Source organism: Ruditapes philippinarum, unplaced genomic scaffold (genome assembly GCF_026571515.1).
Source record: "Ruditapes philippinarum isolate M1 unplaced genomic scaffold, ASM2657151v2 ctg2432_1_1_1_1, whole genome shotgun sequence".
Lineage (NCBI taxonomy): Eukaryota > Metazoa > Mollusca > Bivalvia > Venerida > Veneridae > Ruditapes > Ruditapes philippinarum.
Window position 1 is genome coordinate 367,989 of NW_026852842.1, and position 24,871 is coordinate 392,859.

The 24,871-nt window shown below is 30.7% G+C and overlaps 1 protein-coding gene and 1 long non-coding RNA gene across 2 annotated transcripts; one reads left to right on the forward strand and one right to left on the reverse strand.

Moving 5' to 3' along the window:
* Nucleotides 1-2,179: 2,179 nt before the first annotated feature.
* Nucleotides 2,180-12,759, reverse strand: LOC132726043 (sarcoplasmic reticulum histidine-rich calcium-binding protein-like). Its single transcript, XM_060711294.1, has 5 exons — nucleotides 12,562-12,759; nucleotides 9,060-9,131; nucleotides 8,669-8,723; nucleotides 6,674-6,710; nucleotides 2,180-4,687 (listed from the first exon to the last, which is right to left on the reverse strand). Exons 1-5 carry the CDS (start codon nucleotides 12,718-12,720, stop codon nucleotides 4,600-4,602), a joined length of 411 nt encoding a protein of 136 aa, XP_060567277.1. The 5' UTR covers nucleotides 12,721-12,759; the 3' UTR covers nucleotides 2,180-4,599.
* A 1,174-nt stretch (nucleotides 12,760-13,933) lies between these two features.
* On the forward strand, nucleotides 13,934-16,037 carry LOC132726053 (uncharacterized). The gene is made up of 2 exons (XR_009625140.1): nucleotides 13,934-14,564; nucleotides 14,670-16,037. It is a non-coding gene; the product is annotated as an uncharacterized LOC132726053 (long non-coding RNA).
* The last annotated feature ends 8,834 nt before the right edge of the window (nucleotides 16,038-24,871 follow it).

Here is a 24,871-nt window from a genome sequence, read left to right on the forward strand (position 1 = left end):
TTTGTGCCTAAAAATACTCAATTCATGTGATTTGAAAATTCTGCCATGCACAAAGAAGTTATGGCATGGACAAGTTTGGATCCACGTACACGCACACAAACACTGAACAGCCATTTCGACAACTATGTTGACCACTAAGCATAAAACTTCAAAGCATAAGCAAGATACAGTGCCGACAACCAAATTCTGAAATTTTTATATGAACTTTGACCTCTTTTGACCTTAACATTCATTTTGCACAAGACAAATCGCCATGGAAATCATTTGTTCTTACTAATATTAATATCCATCCATGTATATAGAAGTTTTACTAACAAACAAATGTTGGAAAGTATTTGCCCTTTGGCCCTGGTGTAAAAACCTTGACCTTTACAAGATTCCTGAATTTTTCGCGTGACACTTTGCCTCACTGTCCAGAGTAATATCAAAATCCCTCCATGTATGTGGAAGTTACACTCTGGACACGGGTCTTGCCCCCGACTCGTGTGACCTTCACCTTTGAGCGGCGGACCTGGGTTTTGTGTTAGACACACCACCCCAATCACGGTGAAAATTTGTACCAAATTATTTTATAATCCTTCAAAGAATGAGCAAGATAATGACCGGACAAACCCGGACGCACATACACCAAACTATACGCCAAAAGTTGCAACTAAGTCGAGTTAACCGCAAGCAGGCTTCTGACAATGGACAATTTTGGACAACTGCTCAATCTGCTTGTGTAAACTAGAATAAACAAGCAATTATCATAGTATTGCAAGCAATCCATAAGTCCCCTACCGGTAAGAGCCCAAGCAACATTCTGAAGGGCCATTGGCCATTCACTTATGTTTCTATTTTAAGTGATCACACTGAACAGTTTTTATGTACAGACAGACAGACAGACAGACTGAAGGACACTCTAAAGTTATTTTTTAAACATCCCTGTTATCAAAATATAACATTTTTAAAGCAAAATTTAAAAAAAAAGGAGATAACGATGTCATACATGATGTGAGTGTAACAAAGAACAATTAGTAATGAAGGTATGAATATTGAATGTTTATTTTGAATTTGAAGTAAATGAAAGTTAAAAGAACGAATAGGAAAAATAAAAAGTTTAAGGAGGAGATAATTCTGGAAATATGGATGCTAGATTTATAAACCTTGTCATATTATTGTCATATTATTATGATGTGGGAGTTTGAAGAAAATCCTATCATAATTGAAGAAAATTACCAATTTCTCAAAAAAAAGTCAAGTTCAAAAGGGGCATAATTCTGGAAATAGTCTTGCTAGAGTATTGAACACTCACAAATGTTGAGTGATAATAAAAAACATTTATATGAAGTTTGAAGTAGATACGTTCAGAAAAAAAGAAGTTATTAAAAAAAACAATGTTTTTTTCATGAAAATTTTAAATTCCAGGGAGGTAATTCTGATAAATTTTGTGCTAGAGTTGTAAACTTTATCACATATGATGTGGTTGATGACTAGCAACTTATATTTAAAGTTTGAAGAAAATACCTTAATAAATAAAGAACTTATAGTGAAAAAACTGAATCAGAAATCTTGAAATTCAGTCTATTTGTTGCCATAGCAACCAGAATTTTCAATACAGGAAGATAAGAAAAGAATGTGCATAATTTCCATACTGCCATCTACCAATATGTCAAGTTTCATAAAAATATTTTCAGTAATTTTTGCGTTATCACTGGATCCAGGTTATGTGTAAAATTTGCCATATTTTCAGCCTATTTGTTGCCATAGCAACCAGAATTTTCAGCATAGGAAAAAAAGAAAAAGACGTGCATAATCTCCATATTGCCATCTAACCATATATCAAGTTTCATAAAAATATTTTCAGTACTTTTTGCGGTATCGCGGGATCCAGGTTATGTGTAAAATTTGCCATATTTTTCAGTCTATTTGTTGCCATAGCAACCAGAATTTTCAACATAGGAAGAAAAGAAAAAGACGTGCATAATCTCCATACTGCCATCTATCCATATATCAAGTTTCATTAAAATATTTTCAGTACTTTTTGCGTTATCGCGGGATCCAGTTTTGTGGACGGACGGACTGACGGACGGACGGACGGACAGACAGACGGACAGACGGACGGAGGGTAAACCTAAAGTCCCCTCCGGTAAACCGGTAGGGGACTAACAAGATTTATAAAATAAAACAAAAACCCAAATTTACAAAAGAAACAACAGCTTTATTTTGGATTTACATCACAACTTGTTTAATACTCAACTACACAAAATAAGTTAGATAGTACATGTGAACACTGTTAAAGTGAAAACTAACATTGAAATAACACAACATGAATCACTCTTTTTCTAAGTTAGTGATAACATCCTTTACAATAACACATAACATCGATCAAAAGATATCTAAAACTAGTTTTGACAGTCCTTACTGTATAAGTTGCTGTAAACCAATCAGTTATACATCAAAATTCTTTACTAGATTTCTAATTTAATAAGTTAATACATATTTCAATTTAGCACTTCAAATCTGTTATAAACAGGACAGCAAAAAAACATTCACGACTTAACTTTAAAATTCTGTGCAAAAGTTAAGTATCACCAGAGGAAAGGTAAACTATACCAGCTTTGTGTCACAAGCGTATTCACCCAATTATTTTAAGTGTGATGGAATGTAAAAGCACAAAATATACATTAAACAAAATATCAACATATTCCATAACAACATTTAAAATCAGGCTGTATCAACTTCTAAATTGATCCATGCATTCCTAATTAACTACTGAAATCAGTTAAATATGTCCTTTTATACTTTTTACATTCAGTCTTCTTCTAGATGATCATAAAACTATTGTTCTTTTTTTTCTAAAATAAAAGCATTGATCTATCTTGCAATTCTTTAACATGCAATTCTAAAAGATTCATTCCATTTCATAAACGTTTTCATATGTTTAAAAGTATATAAAAAATGTATTTGACCTTTATAATAATTTGACAAAATTAATGAAAAATGTTTTGAAAATATCATAGCCCCAAAGTGAAGATGTCCCTTACATCAGCAAATTTATTCTATGGCACAAACCATGTTTTACAGTTGAGGGGAGATAACTTAAATTTGCATTTTGTTATCATAACGATTCAGAAAAAACAATTCAGTAAAAAAAACATTTTTTTTTATCAAACAAAATTTTTAACTAAATATTTTCAAGCTATCAGGATTAACCACATACATACAGCTTCTGCAATATTTTCATTGTAAATTCAATAAAATACAAAAACCCAATAAGACACATTGCCCAGAAATGTTTGTTTCTATGTCATGATATTGATGAATTTGAAAGCTGATAAGCTTTTATAAATACAGTATGATAATGGACATTTGTTCACTTTCTGATTATTATATAATTATATATTATTATAATCTACATCTACTAATAGCATTGCACAACCATTTTACAGAGTGTTTGATTGTAAAGTGTAAAGAAATAGAAAAGAAAAATGTATAAAAAATATATAAAATTGCAAATTTGAAATAAAAACAAGAATTTAAATGATAAGGAGTCTAGCAGAATAAAAAAATGTAATTGCTTCCATATCAAATTGTTTGTTTATCTGGTTTTAAACACACTTTTGTTCCTGTCCACCTGACTGGCTTTCCTGGATAACTAACCAGTAATAACTGACCAACCACTAGTCTAATCCCGCATCTTGCCCAAGGACATGAAGGAAATGATCACAAAAAAATAAGACAATGTCAAATAAATGCATAGAGTAACAACTTATTATTAAACTAGGTAATGCTGCAAAAATCTATGTTGACATAAATAAACTAAAATATATCCCTGATCAAATAGAAAAAAGGAGAAAAATTAAATTATTAAACAAAAAGCAGGTGGATTCACTATTGTCGGTGCAAAACTGAAGCAACTATATGAAAATGTTGGGAGTTTCAAAAAAAATATTTCTTGACAATATGTTGAAATTTGAACCTGACCACTATTGTCATGCATGCATTTTTTGCATAATGTCAATCAATAGCCCTACTATTTTACATATAATTCATTCTGAAACAATTTCATCTTAGTAAAACAAATCTTAACTTAAACTTTTAAAAATAACAAAAACGGCAAGGGCATGGCACTATTAATTATCTTTCAATACTGCCAGCATTTTGCCCAGATAAGAAAATAATATAAAAGTATAAAACAAGTCTAAAACATATCTCTTAATCCTTACCAGTATCAACAATTAAATACAAACTTCGATCTAGCTCTAATCTATAAAAACCTCAACAATCTTCTCTATTTTGTCATTTAGGAAAGCAAAAATGTTCAGTCAATACATATTTTCTCAAGAAGCTACAAGATCTGTAAAATATTCAAAATAATTTCCTTTTCCCTTTCAATTTACTAACTTTACAATTTTATACAAAGTAACTATGTCATTTTTTGCACTTACTGATACAATAATTGCTTTAATAGTTTTTCAAGTTTGTTTTGCTTATTGTTTACATATTGATAATGGTCCAAACAAAATCATGTATGTATGAAAAGTTGACTAATGATTGTGAAACTAATAAGTGAAGAATGAATGTTGGAAGGTAGACATGTCTATCTGACTAGTGGCTTTAAAGTTCATCTTTCTTCTGATCAATCCAGGATTTTACACCTTCTATATCACCATCTACTTCATCTTTGTTGAAACTTGGTAAGGCACTGTATTAAAGAAATAAATAAATATATACTTATTATAAGATAAAAAGAGATTGCCATATAAGATACAACTATTGCTCCCAGTACAGAGTAGTACAACAATCCAGAGATTGGGTTTATGACAACTTTCCAGCTTTACTGGCACAGGAAGACCTAAAGGTGCCTCTCTCTGCATTAATTCAGGCACAAATGAGCACCCGAGTAGAACCACCGATGTTGTATAAGCTAGCTGGATAGCTTCCTTATGTGATTTTCAAAGTGTATGAAAGGCAGATAACTGTATATAAAGGTAATTGAAAGGCAGATAACTGAATATAAAGGTGATAACTCAAAAAAGGTAGATGCCACAGTTATGTAACTTCTTAGGAAGTTAGTGTATAAAGTTTAAACCAATTTGTACATGAAGAACATAACATTTCCATCTTGCAATTATAAATGACCATACAGATTTTGCAAAGTTCATCCAAGGGAGATAAGTATAAGTGTATCTGGAGATATTGTCAGCCATCACAGTTATGAAACTTAGTCTGAAACTTGGCATGGCTTTATTTATAATGTATTTAAAATTCATTGGTACATGTACATTCAGAACTTAAACAAGGGCAACATTGTCTCAATAATTATACGCCTATCACAGAAGCTTTTGACAGAGATGTGGGCATTATAGATATGCATATAGGAGATATTCTCTGGGCAATATCCAGAAAATATCTGGATATATTATCATCTCTAGTGATCTTTTTATCTGAACATAGACCCCTATGTGTGACCTTGACCACAGGGACCTAAATTTTGCATGCAACATTCTGCCTCACAATAGTGAACATTTGTGCTTAGTTAAATTTAAATCTCTCTAGGCCTGGTTCATGCGCGCGACACGGCTTCTCATAGTGGTGAAGATTTGTATGAAATTTCATTAGAATCCCTCCGTATGTGTAGAGCTCTGGACAAAATCTCTATATTTTATCATCTTTAATGACCTTGACAATCATCTTTAGTGACCTTGACCTTGCATATATTAACCTAAATTACATGCTTCACACCAGTAGTCATGATAATGACCATTTGTGTTTCAATCCCTCAATTACTGATGACTAAATGGTCCCAAAACACATTTTCATATCTTTATCTGAACTTTGACCCCTATATGTGACCTTAACCTTGGCTGCACGGACCTAAATTTTGCATGTGACACTCCGCTTCACAATAGTGCAACACTCTGCCTCACAATAGTGAACATTTGTGCCAAGTTATATTGAAATTCCTCTATGCAGGTAGAAGTTTTGCTCTGGACATGCGTTTTTCAAAGACCTCTAAGTGTGACATTGACCTTTGACCTAGAAGCCTGGTTCATGTGCGCGACACGGCTTCTCATAGTGGTTTACATTTCTATAAAGAATACCTCTGTGGGTGTAGGATATATGCTCTAGACAAAAATTGGATGCCGCCCGCCCAGCGGCCTGCAAGAGGGGAAACTATAACATGTATAATGCGACCCGTTTTTCAAACAGGCGTATAAAAATCCAACTTGTTGGAAAGTTTATACTTCATGAGGGTGCCTAAAAGATTACCAGCAAAACATCTAAACAAATTCTTAAGATGTTACAATGCTGTTGCATAGTTGTTTATCATTAGGTTCTTACACAAATCTTGTCTTTATTTTCACAAATTTGACAATATGACATTGATATCAGTGGAAAATGAATTAAAGGTCCAGCTGTCACAGTCCTGATTTAACATGCCTTTCGTCTATTGTCATAAATTACACCTTTCAGTTGATGTCATATTATTGCCTAAGGTCACCAAAATAAATTGATTTATCTTTTATATAACCTCTCCACATCAGGTTTTTACCAACTACAAATATAGTTCGCTTGAAAGATTCAATTAATCTTTTCATACTATATACAGGATTACTGTTTTTCTGAATATGTATGTGTACACATGTATGTACATAGAAACTTGTAAATTAAAACAAAACATACTTACTTTACAAATGCTGCAGACACTTTGTCAATAATTCCACCTAAAAATGAAAAGAAAAATCAGATCAAACTGAACTTATTTCACCAATAAAACATACTTAAATATTGAAAATTATATATAAACACGAGCTCTGCTAAAATGGGGTACAATACACCAGATAGCTCATTTTAAAGAATGTATCACAGACAAAAATATGCCTTTAAGATAGATAGCAAATTGTTTGCTATTAAATGGCAAACATTCATGAGATTTCCCCATGATTCAATATTATACATTTTAGCAAAATGAATATACACTTTAGCAATAAAATATTAAACTGATAATTGATCTTACCTGATCATATTTTGACTTAACAAAAAGAACTTTAGCGTTTGAAATTATTTTTTGTCCAAAAGGATTGCAGTATTTCAAATGAAATTTTAGTAACACATTTATTTTGGTAAATCAGCAAGTTGTTAATCAGTATAGTAATTTTATAAAAATAATTTAAAACACTAAGCTGGTAAAAATTTATGTTGTGCCTGACCAATTTAATTTTGTAAATACTTACTAATAAACTTTAATCTATACAAAGATATCCCTATAAAATTTTTACCTACTCAAAGTATTGTTTGCACATATTTTTGTTATTGATCCAATTTGCATCCAGTCAGAACAAACTTGAGAAAAATGTACAAACATTTGAAGAAAAGTTAAATGATTCAAGAAGAAGGTTATTATTTACATGTTTATGTGAGGCCTAAAAAAATAATGTTGTGTTTCCGGTGGCCCGACCGACCCTATTTTTTAGCGCCAACCCAGTTTTTTATCGATGTACAAAAAAAAATGGCGCCGGTACCGAAGACGGGTTTTAGTATTGCGAGTCGACAACGATGTGAGGCACAATTGATTCGGGTTCCAATTATGTATTAACGCGCACCGGCTAATATGGCGGCACAACAAGCAGCCGAAGTGTCACTGCTGGCGATTTTCTTTAAAAATACGATCATAGTTTGGCAAAACAGGAAATCAAATTAATAGACCACAGCAAAACAGCTCAAAACATTTTTCGGACGTGCATGGTCATGTTAAGAGTGATAATATTAAAATTGAAGCCAGTTGTTCGGTAAGAATAAAAAAATTAAAACGAAAGTCGAGTCATGCCATTGGTAAAATTTATTTCAAAATAAAATATTGAAGACTAGGTTTTGGTAGTCTAGCATTTTAAGTACTTTTATATGCTATAGAATATAATTTAAAGTACATATAATCCGTATCTGACATATCTACAATCGTTGATTGACTAAAAAAAAAAAAAAAAAAAAAAGTCTGACCTACCGACCCTACTTTTTTTCGCCTCGCCACCAGAAACACATCAATTTTTTTTAAGGCCTGATTAATGATTTATTTTGCAGCATTTATCACAATCATTTCTTCTGCTTAACTAATGCCAGTGATTTTTTTCCCTGCATTTTACAGATGAATAAAGGCTGTTTCCCCTAGCCCTAAATAGGTATATTTTCCCCTAAAAATGCTACTATTTTTCCCCTTAAATGCCCTTTGCACATTTTTCACTAGAGCCATGACTTAACAGCAGCTGACTTATATCAGCTTAAGACAGAACGCTGTCCCTACAGATCGCCCCTGCATGTATCATGGATGTTAAATTGAATTGAAATTGAATATTCTAAAACATGTGTGGGTAAACCATTCTCAGTTGTTAGAATTTGATTTTCCCCTTTTCTGATTTATCGCGCTATATTTTCCCCTTCAGAAAGCCACAGGTTGTTTTGAAAATTGAAAAAGAAATCACTGAATGCAGTGAGTATGGGCCATTTTTACAAATTTAACCTCACTTTGGTAATCTATGTGCATTGTACTGTAAGTACTATTTGCAGTGTGTTAATTACTTTCAATGTTCACTTCACAATATATAACTTTTCAATACATTTTCTAAATTTTCATGAAAATAAGCATGAATCTTTAGGCATTCTTCTTTAATAAAGTACAAAGACATACCTGGTTGACATATTGTGTTGCAGACACCTGAGCAAAGATAACAGAACTTGCAGTACTGAAAATAGAATAAAATATAATTATAAACAAGAAACTATTTAAATAATTTATAGTGCATCAGGTCATTACAAAATTACTCATGCTGTCAAATATAAAATTTCATCTTTTCATAGCTGCTTGAGTAAATGGAGGTAAAATGATTAGGCACAGTACTCATCTGTCTACTTTCAGACACTATTAAAACATTAAAATCAAGAAAATGCTGGAGTTTAATTTACCTTAAATTTGAATTTATTTACAATTGCTATAAAAACTTCACTATAAAGGTGAACAACTCAATATCTCAGAATAAATTATGCACATTTATTGGTAAATGCATTGATAACAGGCTTACTTTGCACATGTGACAGTTTGGTTTTGATGCACTTTTTTCACATGGACAGTCTTCTTCACAAAGCTTGCAAAACTGAAATAGCATTAAACAATTAAAAATCTTTAATTAAATAAAAAACATTCACATTCATAATTAATGACTTTGGAAATAAAGTACATGTAGCTTGGCTTTCCTCTGATTCAAGCTTCCTTTATGCTGTCAAGAATATTGAATTCATCACTTAGTAATTTAACACATGTTACACATTGCATGTACTTTGTTTCCATTCCATATTCTAATTTCTATGATTTTCTATGATTTTCAAGAACAGATTAAGACCTTTTAATCTATGTTAGACACTTTGTTTAGCATCTAAAATGTCTCTTTAATATTTAAGAAGCAATGCAATTTGGATAAAAATGATTTCATGCTTTATCTCCTTTTGTTTATTAATAATATTTAATATAGCAAGATTATAACATTCTCTAATTTTACTAAGCTCTAAAAATATCGGCAATGCTACATGGGCTAATGATTTCTAAAAAACTGAAAACATCCTTAGAAAAATTATGTTGATTTGATAAATAATTATAATATAAACAGTAATTTTGCTAATAAAACTTGACAGCAATTCATCTGTATCAAAAATGAATTGTGGAAATGCTTTACTTTTTCATGTCTTAATATATGTAATTGAATTATTCTAGCATGCATAAATATACACATCAACTTTGTCACTGTAAGCAGTTTTGGTTTGCATAAATTATGCTGATATGTAGCAGATTATGCATGTTTTCTGGAACTCCTTAATATAGTTTCTAGTTTTTTAAAGTTGAACGCCAGTGTTTATACTGACTCAACTACAAACAACAACCTTATTAAATCATGTGGACCTCCGTGAGATTGGTAAGAGTGTATCAGTGACCCTTTTTAGCAATTTAGAGGCTAAGCCTTTAAGTTTAAGGGAAAATATGCTGGGGATGCAAAAACTAAAAAGTCATATATGTTGTATGGTTATATCACAGGAAATTGACATTCTATAAGCAAATAATTAAAAAATAACGGCAAATATACCCCTCTATACTATAAATAAACACAAGGAATGCAACGCCTTTTGCACACTCGATACACATTTTATCTAATTACACACGTGGAAAATCAATGTCAACAAACTAGTTTAGCAATTTCGATACACAATACAAAATTAGTCCTTTTACAACCGCTGATATTTTAAATCAAAGCATTGTATAATAATAAATTGGCAATATTTACTCAAATGTCAACAAAAAATTTTGTCTGGGACTCCATGCGCTGACGTCAGTGACTACACTGATCTGGGCTGAATATAAACTATAAATTTTTTTCCTAATAATCTATTTCCCATAGCATGAGTTTAGTTAAAAGGCCATTCTTTATGATTAAATCACCAAATGAAACCGTTTATACAACAGAAATTTACGCACACTATGAAATGTCATGAAAATTTTCTGATGAGAAGCCCAAGTTACTTCCCTTTTATGCTAGAGTTACGTTTCCCAATTGGTTTTTGGGAGTTTATTTTTGTTTCTATTTAATAAAAAGAACAAAAATATGTGAAACATTTGACACCTTAGTTATTTAGAATTATTTAAAACTAATGCTATAGAAAATAGATTTTTAGGGGAAAAAATAAATAATTATCTTCAGTCCGTAACAGTATAGTCAGTGACGTCAGCGCATGGAGTGCCAGACAAAATTATTTGTTGACATTTGAGTAAATATTGCCAATTTATTTTTATGCAATGCTTTGATTTAAAATATCAGCGGTTGTAAAAGGTATAATTTTGTATTGTGTATCGAAATTGCTAAACTAGTTTGTTGACATTGATTTTCCATGTCTGTAATTAGATAAAAGTGTGCAAAAGGCGTTGCATTCCTTGTGTTTCTTTATAGTATAGAGGGGTATATTTGCCTATAGAATGTCAATTTCCTGTGGTTATATATAACTGACAAGAAACTACAAATTAGATAAGCAGTCTTACTTAAACAGCGAGTGAATGAGCACCTTATTCTTCTCTTTCTTTTTTTTTTAAAGAGAACTAATTTTTAAGTGCTTTAACCAATAACAGTTTTTTTTTATTTTTATTTATTTATACATTTTAGGAACATAGCACAAGATACAAAATATAAAATCATACAGTTAAGAGATAACATAAATAATTCATATATATAAAATGAGATCATAAAACAGCATAAAAGAGCACACTTTTGTCATAAAAAATAAAATAAGAGGTACTATGCACCTATGGATAGCCCATTAAGCTAAATGCTTATTTCCAATGGGGTCCATAGAAATAAAAACTAACATAATTTTAACCCTTTCCCCCCCTAAAAAAACAAACAAGATAAAAAATAAACTAACTAACTTTGGTCAAAATTTTGGTTGAAAAAGGAAATATATTTATAAAAGTATGCCCTTATTAAAATAAGCCTAGTATTACTATCACAGAAATATTTGATCACAGTGCCCAACACATTAGTTGTACACATATATATCTTCTGAAAGACTTTTATAGCTTTCTAGTAGGTACTTTTTAACAGATTTTTTGTATTGCACAAAATTATTAATGGATTTTATATATTCTGGCAGATCATTCCAGTCTTTAATTCCATTATAATAAAAGGTCTGTTTCATCACAGAATTACACTGGGGGACAATAAAATTAAAATTGCTTGATCTAGTATTGTAAAATTTTGCATCAGCACAACATCTAAAGTCGGCTCTAAGGTATGATGGACTCTTTTTGTAAAAAATCTTATACATATGATTTAGTCTTAACTGTTTGACTCTGTTTTCTACATTTAACCAATTTAATTTTTCAAACTCATACACTGTTACAGAAGTTCTGGGCGGTAAGTTTTGGACAAATCTTAATACCTTATTCTGAGTAATTTGTAACTTTCTTTTCAAATGTTTTGATAAACCTTCATACCAAGAGGAACAAGAGTAGTCAAAATGACACTGAATCAGGGCTGAACATAAAAGCTGTTTTGTTTTAGTATCTAAAAGTCTGCTCTGCCTGTATAAAAACTTGAGCTTGGCATTCACTTTAGAAATAACGTTGATGAAGATCAATTTATTATTATACTTCTCAAATTTTATATAATAAGTATAAAAAGTTGCTTATATCAATATTAGAATTATATGTAAATACAAACAAATCCTGGTTTAACTTAATATTTATTTATATAGTTTCATAAGGAAAGGTCAAAATGCATTTTTAACACTGAACCAATCAAAGTTTGACACACACAGAGGGGGCATTTCAAAACTAACATTATCTTCTATCATTGAACACGTGCTTGAATACTCATACTAAGAAAATATACACAAATTTATCTACATTTCTTGAAATATAAACAAAATCTTACAAAATTATCAAATATGTCGTCAATATCTAAGCAAATGACAAATTAAAACCAAACTGATTATTCTATCATAATCTTGAAATAACCCCTGCAAATACCGGGTCATGTAATTTACCTTGCAGTAATCACAATAGCCACACAAAGATCCTTTAGCATACTCTAATTTTTCCGAATCAACATCAACTTTTTCTTCTTCCATTTCTTTAACGTTGGCATCTTTACTAGCCAAAGAAATTGATAAAAATGCAAAGAAAATGCAAACTGAAACCTTCATGTTGTCACCGGATTTTGAGAAGAGTGCTCAAGAAAGATAACCGCTGCTTTTTTTTAGTTTGGCTAAATTCCGTACGGGACAGAACCACACCGTTCAATCGAAAAACGGCTCTGTCTGGTTATCCATTTTCTTTGGTATATATGAGGCCTACATAAACTTTAACCCCGGAAATATGCAACGGGGCCTTATTCAGGAGAGGGTTGGTCTACTAACATAATTATGATTAATTTGTTTGTGTCTTATGGAAAAAGAAAAAGGGGGTCAACATTAATTACAATCTGGGACATAAAAAAGAATTACACACAAACCAATTCATTTTTTTTGTCTTGGTTACAATATAAAATAAAAAAGAGGACAAATACTGTAGACTTAGGTAGAATGAGTAAAAATTTATCTTACTCTTGTACTGTACATAATTTCTTTTAAAATCGATTTACTAATCTGTTTAACCGCGGTCTATTCAGAATTTAAAAGTAGTTTTCTTACAAGCTGAAATAGTTTCTTTACAAAATAAGGGTCGTTCTATCAAGATCATTTTGTGTTCAAAACTGTTCAAAAAGTTCATTAAGGTTTTTACTTATTATGTTTCGTATAAAATGATTTTTATCAAAAAGGTTATGAAACTTGTAAGATAACTGATTGTACAAACCATGAGAATAATTAAATAGTGGTACATTTAGATTATAGTGGAAAGATATAAAAATACTGTTGAAAATATATATGTCACTGACATACATTTATAAGGTACTTAATTATAGCTGTGCGGCTCTGGGTGCCGGTGAAAAGCGTTCATTTCAGTGTAGGACACATTGTTGGATACCCACGAGCGAATCATTTAAACACTCATGCTATGTTACATGTTAATCAACCATGGGTATCCGACGATGACTAAGAAGGAGACTAGCACAGGGTATTGACCAGATTGCTGTCTTCGCAGGGCGGGGCTTCCACTTTGGGGCGGGAGACCCAAAATCAAAGTCCGTTGCTATTCCCCGTGATGGGCGTGGTACAACTGACTATTGCATTTATGCATTACACCGATTTTTGTTCAGAGAAATATACATAAATACATATTATGGCTATATAAATATCACATGCCTATGAAACACATAAAATGCAATATCAATATAGAAGTGTGTTTTGATTGCTCAATACATATCGTCTTCCTAAAATAATCCAATATCTATAGCTCAAAAGCATAGCAAGGTCAGTAGTATAGAGTATGATGGTTCCGGGACACTTTGAAGCCTAAAAAAGTGTTTATCTATCAAACCAAAGGGTAAGACAGCTCGACATAGCTTACCCATCAACCCAAAAAGTAAGACAGCTCGACATAAAACCCCATTTTATTGATTTAAGAACACCCTCAGGCCAAAATCCCCCCGGAACCATCATACTCTATACTACTCATAAATAGAATACTATAAGGCAGGCGGGAACCGACGAGTCCTTTTTTATAATTAAAATATATATAAATGAGTTTACAAAAACAAATATATTGTTTAAAAGAACGAACATACACCGATAATGTAAATCCTCAATATGTTACAACAAAAAACGGAAGATTAATGATAAAAGCCGCGTGTGCTTCATGCGGTAAATTGAAATCTAAGTTTGTAAAACAAGGCGGCTAATCATGAGTAAAAAAAATGTTTATCCGGAACCAACTTTTAAATAGTTGCAGCCTATAAATCAATATGTCGTTCCGTATCACGTGTACAGTTTTCCGCTAAAGATCAATAGTGAAACGTCATCCAGAACATTCGCCTAGTGTGCAGCTCAATAGATGTTAAATGCGTTGTTATTATTTCATCAGCCAGGAATACAGAGTGGTTAGACAGAATGTAAGTTGTTTTACCATTTTTCTTTAACAAATATAGTAAATGAATTATTTATTCTTTTATCTAAGAAGTTCTTTCGTTAATCATTAAATTTTGTTTTTATTTTAGGGCTGAACAATTTGAGATAGAGATGTTTAAATATATAAAATCCCTGGAAGATTTTCTTTCTCGTAAAACGGAGAACGGAGAAGTAATTACGCACGATGAATGCAGTAAAATGTGTACTTATAAAAACACAATTGAGTACATTTCTAACATTCATAATTTTATGAAAGATCATGCTCAACAACAAGTTACAGAAGATCAAATGGCTTCGTTGAATAATAAACAAAAAGACTTAATAAGAACAGATGAAATAAAAAAGATTAACGATTTGGGATTGAAATCGTTGCAGCAGGTTCCAGATGTGCAACAAAACCTACGTCAACAAAGTAATAAAACAAAAGCAAAAAAAACATACAATCAAGTGAAAAATGAGGTACAAAAATCATATTCAAAAGATCGGAACTTGGCTGGAGAGGTTACGTTGGAGCTTGAAAACACCGACAGCTGTTTTAAAACTTTAAAAACACTAGACAGACATACGCAGAGTGCTGGAAGAACAAAGTTGTTTTATAATATTCAAAAAGGAGAGGTTTTAAAAAAAATCAAGGATTTTGAAAAAGGAGGTTTTTTAAACAAAATAATAGAAAATGACATGCCATACAAAATTTCACACTGTAACTTTTTGATTAAATTGTACAAGTTTTCACTCAATCATTATGATATAATTCATTGTTCATTGTCATTGCATTTTCTACAAAAGCATTGGAGTGTTATTCCACGGATATTTGATGAATTGAAATGGTAATAAATTAATATTGAATATCCGTGGAATAAGAGTTGCAAAACGACGAGTGTCGGCAGATTGATTTTTCCATTCGCTGTGTTGAATATTGGAAAACTTGTAAGGGGACCGACGAGCCTAAAAGGCTCTTGTAAGGGAAGGTTCTTGTATTGGAAAACTTTTGTAGAGGCTCAAAACGACGAGTGTCGGCAGGCTGATTTTACCATTCGCTGTGTTGGAGGCTTGGAAAACTTTTGTAGAGTCGCAAACCGACGGGTGTCGGCAGACTATTTTTAAACATTAGTGAAATAGTTTATTATTGTTTGTTCATTTTCTTTTTGATTATTGATGTTTAAATGTTTGTATAATATATCATATAAAGACACTTTCTGTTGTAATAAATATATGAAATATAAACAATAATAACCACACAGCACACTTGTTTTATCTTGATACTGTATATTGTTATAATTCAAACCTGGAATGTAACTGATTACCTCTTTTGGTGGAGGAAGTCCGAAAGGGTCGAAGTAATTATTTCTGTAATAACACACCCAATGTGTACCCGGTCCAATAAAGTCATCTAAATTTATTATCCCGCATTCTTTACTATTAGAAGGTAAATTATTTCTACTGAAGACGCCTTGAAAGTTTTGAATACCAAGTTGTTTTACCCATTGTTCTATTTTAAAGTTAGATAATGGTTTGTTCAGGAATTTTATTTTTTTTTTACCCTGGGAATTCGTCTATATGGAACTCGTTGTGCATCAACCTGTAAACCCTTGCCACTTAATAATGATGTAATTAAAGGTATTCCTAGAGATGCTGCTAACATACCAAGGAAACCACCATCTTGCCGTTGCTTGTTATTTAACTTAATTACCCCGTCATTCATTAATTGTTTTCTTTGCTGTGGTGTAATAAATGGTAATATTTTATTTCTTTTATTTCTTGCTACAGATACCATACCGTTTCCAAGTATTTTACTTACACCAGTGCTAGCCAAACCACTTAATGCTCCAACACCTAAAGGGGCTAATATTTTTGGAGCCAATTTTGTAATAAACGGAATTAAAGTGTTGAGAAAACCGCCTTGACTGCGCATTTGTTCCCGCGATATCTTAATTTCTAAGCCAGATTTATTCTGTTTAGCCCTATCAATTTTATTTATTTGTGTCTGTGTTAAAAGTATTGGGAAAGTACCATTTAAATCTTCATACTTCAATCTTAAAGTATAAGGGCATTTATCTCTTTATGATTTCGCAAGTTTGTGCTTTTGTCCTTCTGATAAATTTATTTTATATTCAACGTAAGACATTTATATAATTTATATAATTATTTTTTTTCATCAAAGACGTCTGTCTTAAACAATAACAATTTCATTTCCAATAGTATTTAATTGAACTGTTTCTTCATACATTACAATGGCATAGACACGAATAGCTGCAGCTGGCGGTACATTTAATTTTGCATCTAATGTAAGATGCTTGGGATCAGATGCAATTTCTTCTTTTTTAAATTCCAAGTTAAAATGAATGAATCCAAACAAACCCTCAAAGTTTGATATATTTAAAAGAGACCCAGTATTTTTATCATTTTGTTTGTGAAAATAATCTATTACATCGTCATATATTCTCGTTATACTAGAATATTCTGTTTCGGGGTAAAAAACACCATTTCCAACTTCAAGACGACAAGATTGCAAAGTACAAGTGCTATTATTAGCATTTAATTTAAAAGTATCTAATAAATGAGGGTTTTGTTCTTGTGAATTACTTTTATTAGCTCTTTGTAAATAAACAAACACATGTTTAGGATTCATTACACCAGCTGTTATTCTAAAAATAATATTGCTTTGTTCTATATCAGATGATTGTGTGACCCTTTCTCGAAGATAGTTCCACTTTTTTGCTTTCAAATAATGTTCAGAAATCAAACTATATCCTTCAGCGTTAAAGATTAACCGAGGAACCCATAAGATAAGTTTAGTAACTATAACTCTTCCATCACCAACTCCAGCTGCCTTATGGATTAATTCATCGTCGTTTGTTAATTGTAATGTAATTTGAATTTGGCTAGGGGGCAACATATTTGTCTCTAAACTCCGAAAAAATGAATAATTGTTTAAAGGGATTTTACATTTAATTTCATTACCTCCTTGAGCTAATAATTTTCTTGCAGCAAAACCTTTATTAAATCCAGCCTGATTAGCTCTAGATTCAGCTACATTTGTAGAATCCAAAGCAATTAATTCATTTGTCCCAGTTGTTTCTGCATAATCTTTTGTTAATTCAACTAAATTTCTTACATTCACAACCCTATATAAGTTATAACAATCATATACATTCTTTCCATTTTGTTTTATAACTAATTGATCAATTAATGAAGCTGCATTGTTTATTACAGCAATTTGATCAGCATTATCATAATTAGCTCCGTTTGCCAGTTTATTTATTTTAAAATTTACCTCAAAATACCCATTGAACCAATCATAATATGAAGATCTATCATTTATAGTAAAACAATATCCATTTTTCTGCTGGGTGACGTTATTGTCCAGGATTGTTATTAAAGGTGTATCTAATCGAATAGGTGTTTTTTCATATCTTTCACAGTATTGTTTTGATCGAAACATATATATTATATATCTTTTTTAAATAATCGCCTTCCGGATAACAATTCATTTATTTGTAAATTTATATCTCGTCTTCCTGATCCAGATAACAATTCATTTATTTGTAAATTTATGTCCTCAGTATCCTTCTTTCTTAATTCTTTTACAATTTTATCGCCAACTGGCGGAGGTTGTTTCTTCTTTTTAAATACACCTGTTATTTTATCAGCAGCTAAATTTCCGACTTCAGTTCCCACCTTTTTGGCGCCACTTTCAATAGCAGTTTTACCTACAGTTTTCTAATACTTTTTTACCTACAGAAGAAAATAAAGTGTCAAAAAAACCTCCTGCACGCGAGGAGATACCTTCTCCCGTCCAATTATCAACATGAATATATAACTCCACTATTTTCATCATATACTTTTTTGTGCATTATATAATTTACATTTCTTTTATAATTAATGTAAAACTTGTTTCTACTTCATTAAAATTAATTTTTCTACCAAACACATCTGTAATATATATTCTTATCGAATTTATAATATTTCTATTAATTTCAGAATAACCAACCCTAATAGGTTCTTTTGTAAAAGGATAAGCTCTTGTTAAATCCGCAGTACTCAATGCATATATCACATCACCAAATTCTCCATCAACAAGTGAATTATCAATCAGATCACAATGAATATAAATTGTATCCACAGAATTAGTTATATTTGGTGTTAAAGATCCCCATTCTGTTTTATTTACTTTTTTCTTTTTAAAACCAAGAAGTTTACAAAATTCTGACAGTGTAAAATCTAATGAAAAATTATCCATAAGTGATATTAGAATTTTAAAACTACTCAAATCAAATTCTAAACTTATAGGTGCTATGGCAGAAGCACCATCGAAATCATTATTACTTATTAATGTTTCTCTTATGTAATTATTGATATCTGTGTAAGAATAAGAACCATTTGTAAAGAAAATGTCTTTCCATTCCTTACCATTATTATAGCGAATTCTCTTATTATCATATTCATCACTTATATTATGCCAAGAGTAAGTCATTGAATTTATTGAGTCTAATCCAACAATATATCTTTTATTTTTATCTAAAACTAAAGGACGACTAAATCTTACTGTGAATTCACTTGGTGTATTTTTATTATTATTATTATTTCTTCGAACCACTTCAGAACTTAATACAATTTTTTGTTCCATTATATAAAATACTTTTTATATAATTTTTCATGTTGTTCCGGACTTAATACCTTCAGTTTTAATAATGAATCGATAATGCGAATGCCTTCATTTGTTAACTCTGGATTATTATTTCCAGCATCAATCGAACCACAAATTAACTTTAAATCATTCATTAATTCGTTTGGATCACAAGCACAAATGCCTGATCCTGTTATTACCTTTTTAAATTTCATAGATCTCTTGTTAAATGGTAGTTTTGATTTTTCTGTTAAATCCTGAAATATTTTTCTTGAATGTAAGGAATATGTTTTCTTTTTATCATATCTTTTATTTATTAAATCAATAAAATCATCATCTACCTTTGTGTTCATTACCTCTTTCCCAGTGTTCTTATCTTTCGCTACTAATATATTTTGACCATACAGTTTATGTAGATTAATAGATAAATTACCATATTGCCCATCTCGAGAAACTTTATATGAATTCCTTATTCCTTTATTCAAACCTTTTCCCATATATTTATCTTGTGAAAGAATATCTTGTAACGTATTTCTGTAGTTTTTATAATTATCTACCTTTCTGCGATACATTTCTTTCGTTTCTTTTTCTTTTGTTGTGAGTGCATGTTTCCTTCTCGTGAATCCAGCTACCTTCATACTATACTTTTTTATATTACCTGATGCACTATCAATTATGTTCATTATTTCTTCACGAGTCATTTTCTCATCAGGATTATCGGACTTAGTATGATAAAAATCAAAAATCTCCTGTGGTGTGTTATATATATCGTCTAATAAATCTAGATCAACCTGCTTATTTAAATTAACTGTAAATTCTTTCCTCTTATTATCTTCTTCCTCACTACTATTATCTTCTTCCTCTAATGAAGGCGGGGATTCAATTGTAATTGGAGGGGGTAATGTTCCTGGTGCTTCTTCTTCAAACAATTTTAGAGCTTCAGCTTCTTGTATCTTTTCAACAAATCGCCTCGGAAGTAATGCCAATTCGTCTTTTAGACCAGGCAATGCTTTTAACTGACTAAACAATGTTTTTTTTTTTTGATCTTCTAAGGTTTCAGTGATTGGTTTGTAAATTTCTGTATACATTTCCCTGCTTGCACGCTTTCTTATTTTATCTTCAATAATTTGATTACGTATATGTTTAATTTTTTGTTCAGATTCAATCTTTTTTTTTGTCATTTCTTTTAGTTTTGATAACATTTATATAATAATGTAAGATAATGTAGGATAATGTAAGATAATGTAAGATAATGTAAGATAATGTAAGATTAGTTATATATAATGGAAATTCCTAATTATGAAAAATATAGAAAATCTGATAATAACTTTAAGCAATTATATTCCTATATGCCAGACTCATGTTTTAGAATGCTTATATGTGGATGTTCAGGATCAGGTAAAACAAACACTCTTATACACATGCTAAGGGAACCATTAGTTTATTACGATAAATTATACCTCTATTCAAAAAACTTGGAACAATCAAAATATCGAGACTTAATAGATTCTTTCAATGCAATTGCCAAAAAGATTAAAGTAGAACCAGAGGATATTCTATACTTATCAAATTCAGACATCATTGATCTTGATGATATTGACTCATCAAAACAAAATATAGTAATATTTGATGATTTTATTTGCGAAGATCAAAAAGAAATAACAAAATACTTTATGCAAGGACGTCATAAGAACTGCTGTGTTATCTATTTGAGTCAGTCTTACTATAAAACACCAAAGGATATTCGGATTAACTGTTCACATTATATTTTATTTGACAGTCCAAGTAAACGTGAAAATGATATGATTTGTAGGGAACAATTAATTGATCGGGATTCTTACCAAAACGCAACAAAGGAGAAATATAGTTTCTTGTATATTGACAAACCAAACAAATTTTGTAAAAGAAATTTTACTGGGGAAATTACTAGAGATAATGGAGGAATAAATTATATATAATGGGAATTTTTAATAATGTTAAACAAAGAAACCAATCAGAAAGCATCAGTAAGATCAAATTTGATCTTGACCTGACTGACTATGCAAGTATAAGTCAATTTAAAAAACTTTAAACAGGAAATGGAATCGTATCTTAATAGAAACTCAATTAGAAAACAATAAAATGAATAAACCGTTTAGATATGGGTGGCAATGAAATAATCAATTTAGGAAGTCCTGACAAACCAAATGATGCAGTTTCAAGGAGATTTGTTTATAGAAAAGTTCAAGATTTAGTTTCAAATTATAACCTTGGATCTATCAAAAGAAATACAGAAGTTACTACAAACTGAACGCGATAATATCGAACAACTAAAAAAAGACCTTGATCAGAATTCGCGTACAATAATTGATTTACATATCAAAATTGGTGATGAAATATCAAAAATATCAAAAAGCACTCGACGAATCAGATGAACACACCAAACAAGAATTAGCTAAAAAACATTAGTATTGTTCAAGAACAGATAAAAGAATTAACGGAAAATATGATTAAACACGATGAATTGAAAAGAGTATTACCGAAGCTGAAAACAAATTAAAGAATATGTATAAATTAGAAATCAGGACAGAAATAAACAACCTTAATGATGCAACAGCGAAAAGAAATAAAGACCTATTGGATAACTTTTTAAGTAAATTTGCTGAATACAAAGCCGAGCTAGAAAAGTCTGCTTCTACAAGAAGTGATGGTCAAGATTTTAAACTAGATGATCTTAAAAAGACCATGAACATTTTAAAAGCCAAACTTCAAAATGTACGTTGATAGTTGTGATAACGCCATAGGTGAAAATATAAATATCCACTTTTGATTTAACAAAATCTGTGAAGACAATTTATATTTGACACTAAAATTACAAAAATAAATATTCTTTGGGGGCTCTGGGTGAAATAAAACAGCACAACAAAGAGGACTCGATGATCTAGATGTTGTTACTACAAAGAGACTCGATGATCTAGCTGAAGTGATTCTTAAATTTAAGAAAGGATATAAAAAGTTAGAAAAAAGAATTACAACAGTAAGCCGTGAAGTGTTTCTTTTTGGATATTATAATAACAAACAACTGCATGTGAGTAAACATTTTATATATAACGAGGGTTTCAATACGGAAGTTTATTATGATTTTGAAGATAAACAATTAGCAAGAACTATAGAGGGCAGTAAAAATTTCTTCATAATGTTCGGAATAATAGCTAGCAGGATTATAGATTACAAAAATTTCATAGCATTAAATCCCGATAATAAACCAGAAGACATACTTGAAATTTTAGAGGACGGAGAGTACGTTATTGAAATAAATATGATCTTTGACAATGTTCGCTCTACTTATCCAGGTTCTTTAATACATATAGTCTGGCAGCATGAACATGGCTTCAGTAGTCATAGCATTTTTCCTAAAAAAGATGATTCATTGCATCAGTACAATGATGAATTTAAAAAGAAATTTAAAAAAGGGGATATCATTAGATTTTCTATTAGTAATAATTATAAAGAATGGACTATTGAAGCTGGAAGTTATGCAAGATTCTATCTAACAAATTAATATAAATGGGTATTTTTAATAATATAAATGAGAAAATAAATCTCCGTTATACAAAACCGAAATCTCCTTTATTCCTGTCATCAAATACTGAAGATGGCGGATTATTTAAATGGGTAGTAATAAATAGAAGTCAGTCTTTAATTCAAAATGGAAATAAAGTAGAAATTAAACAAAATTGCACGCTAATTGTAATAATTGATGCGATAAAAGTTAACAAAGGACAATGTGGATTGTTATTGAAAGATAGAAACTCGAAAATTCTTCAGAGTTATAAGACAGAGAACAACAGAAGGAATGAATCAGTTTCAATTACCTATGCTGATAAATTTAAAACAAATGATGAGATTTTTGTCGAAGGTTTAAATGTAAAGAATATTCAATTAACAATTTATGGAGCTTAATACCTTCTCCTAACGGAGTTTGTCCTAGACAGTGGCGTAGCTACTGTCCTGATAAGCTAGAGTATTGATGCCATTATCAAGAATATATCTTTTATCATCATAACATGACAAAGATATTTTATTTACAACATAAGAATATATATCGTGTTTATTTGACCGAATAACTTTAAATTCGTGATATTTTTGAGTTGAATCAAACAATGCCTCCTTATAATTATTATGTACTATATTTTTCTTTACAACGCTTTTCTTTATGCCTTTGCATTTCTTAACGTTAACTTCATTTTCTAATAAGTATGAATACATTTTAGACCGAAGTCCGACATATTCAACTATAGGAATTCCAGCGGCTTCATCTTTAAACTTTCCAATTACTTTTTTATTTGCATCAAAATAAAACTTTGATTCTGGATCATAATCACTGTTATCAAATAAGTCTTTATCCTCATTAAAATCTGCATAAGCATCTTCTGTTTCTATTTCATAACAAAGCGAATCTGTATCAGTAAAAAGGAGTTTACATTTTTGGTAATTGTACTTTTCTAAAATGTAGTTATAATGAAAATCATACATTAAATATTTTGATAAGTCAAGAATACACATTCCTAAATAGGTTGGCCTATTCAATAATTTTTTTGTTAAACATTGTTGCAAATTTAAATGAAGGTTTTGCTATGTATTTCAACAGCACATTTTCATCATGAGTTAATTTTATGTTAACTCTTTTTCTTAAATTTTCCATTGTTTTGCCGAAAACGGAATTATTCATTAGTTTGAAAAAATCCTTTTCAAATGGATTCTTTGCTTGAGATCTTTTCTGCGTGTTGAAATCAATGTATTCTTTCAACCAAGGACTTTCATCAAAAGTCAACACTCTGTGAATCTTTGTTATTTTCAACCCGAGTTGAACATATAGTTCGAGATTTCTATGGTGGGTCACGTAGTTTTCTTTTTTCATTAAAGTTGGGACAAGCTTACGTACATTACTTTTTCCTATATTAAATTTGTTTTTAATGTTATTACTATACTTTGAAAGCCATTCATCAGGTATAACAATCTTTTCAGGAGCTAAAGGATAATCATTATGAAGATCATGCAATTCATCCGGATATTCAAAGTCGCATTCTATAATGAAGTTTGTTTTACCTTTTGCGATTAATTTATTATATTGTTTCTGAGTGATCCACTTAAAATTCCCAGAGGGTAAAGGCTGGTCTCATTGCCCAACCGTAGAGGTTGTTCGCATCTAATACATTATGCATTTAGATGGTAAATCCTTATCATAATCTTTCATATACTTATTGTTTGCTTGCTGTAACGATTAGCAATATAACTTATTCCTCCTCTCTGACCTTTTTCAATAAAAAGATGAATGTCAATATCAGAAATTAAGTCTAATTTTATTTCCTGTCATTTTCAACATTGCATCCCAAGCTAAACCTGGGCTGCTAAAATAGTGGCAAGGGTCAAGCTTGTAGTATTCCAAACATGTCTTTCTAAAATTTTCAAAACATCAGCTAAAAGTAAAACATCCGTTTTCAAATATAGGTCATGAATATTCTCCCATTGTTTTTATTTTAAATTTTTCCCAAACATTTTTAGCATGGGTGTACTCGCTGTCAGATATACGTGCCTCATTTAAAACAGAATAAAATTCTTCTTGAGAGGGTAACTTTGTTTCTTTCAAATTTCTCAAAAAAAGAATCCGATGAAGTCATATGA

Coding starts and splice junctions, on each gene's coding strand:
- LOC132726043 (XM_060711294.1), bottom strand. CDS start 12,720: ATGAAGGTTTCAGTTTGCATTTTCTTTGCATTTTTATCAATTTCTTTG. Junction 8,724..9,059: donor CAAACTGTCACATGTGCAAA/GTAAGCCTGTTA, acceptor TTCTATTTTCAG/TACTGCAAGTTCTGTTATCT. Junction 6,711..8,668: donor CAACACAATATGTCAACCAG/GTATGTCTTTGT, acceptor TTTCATTTTTAG/GTGGAATTATTGACAAAGTG.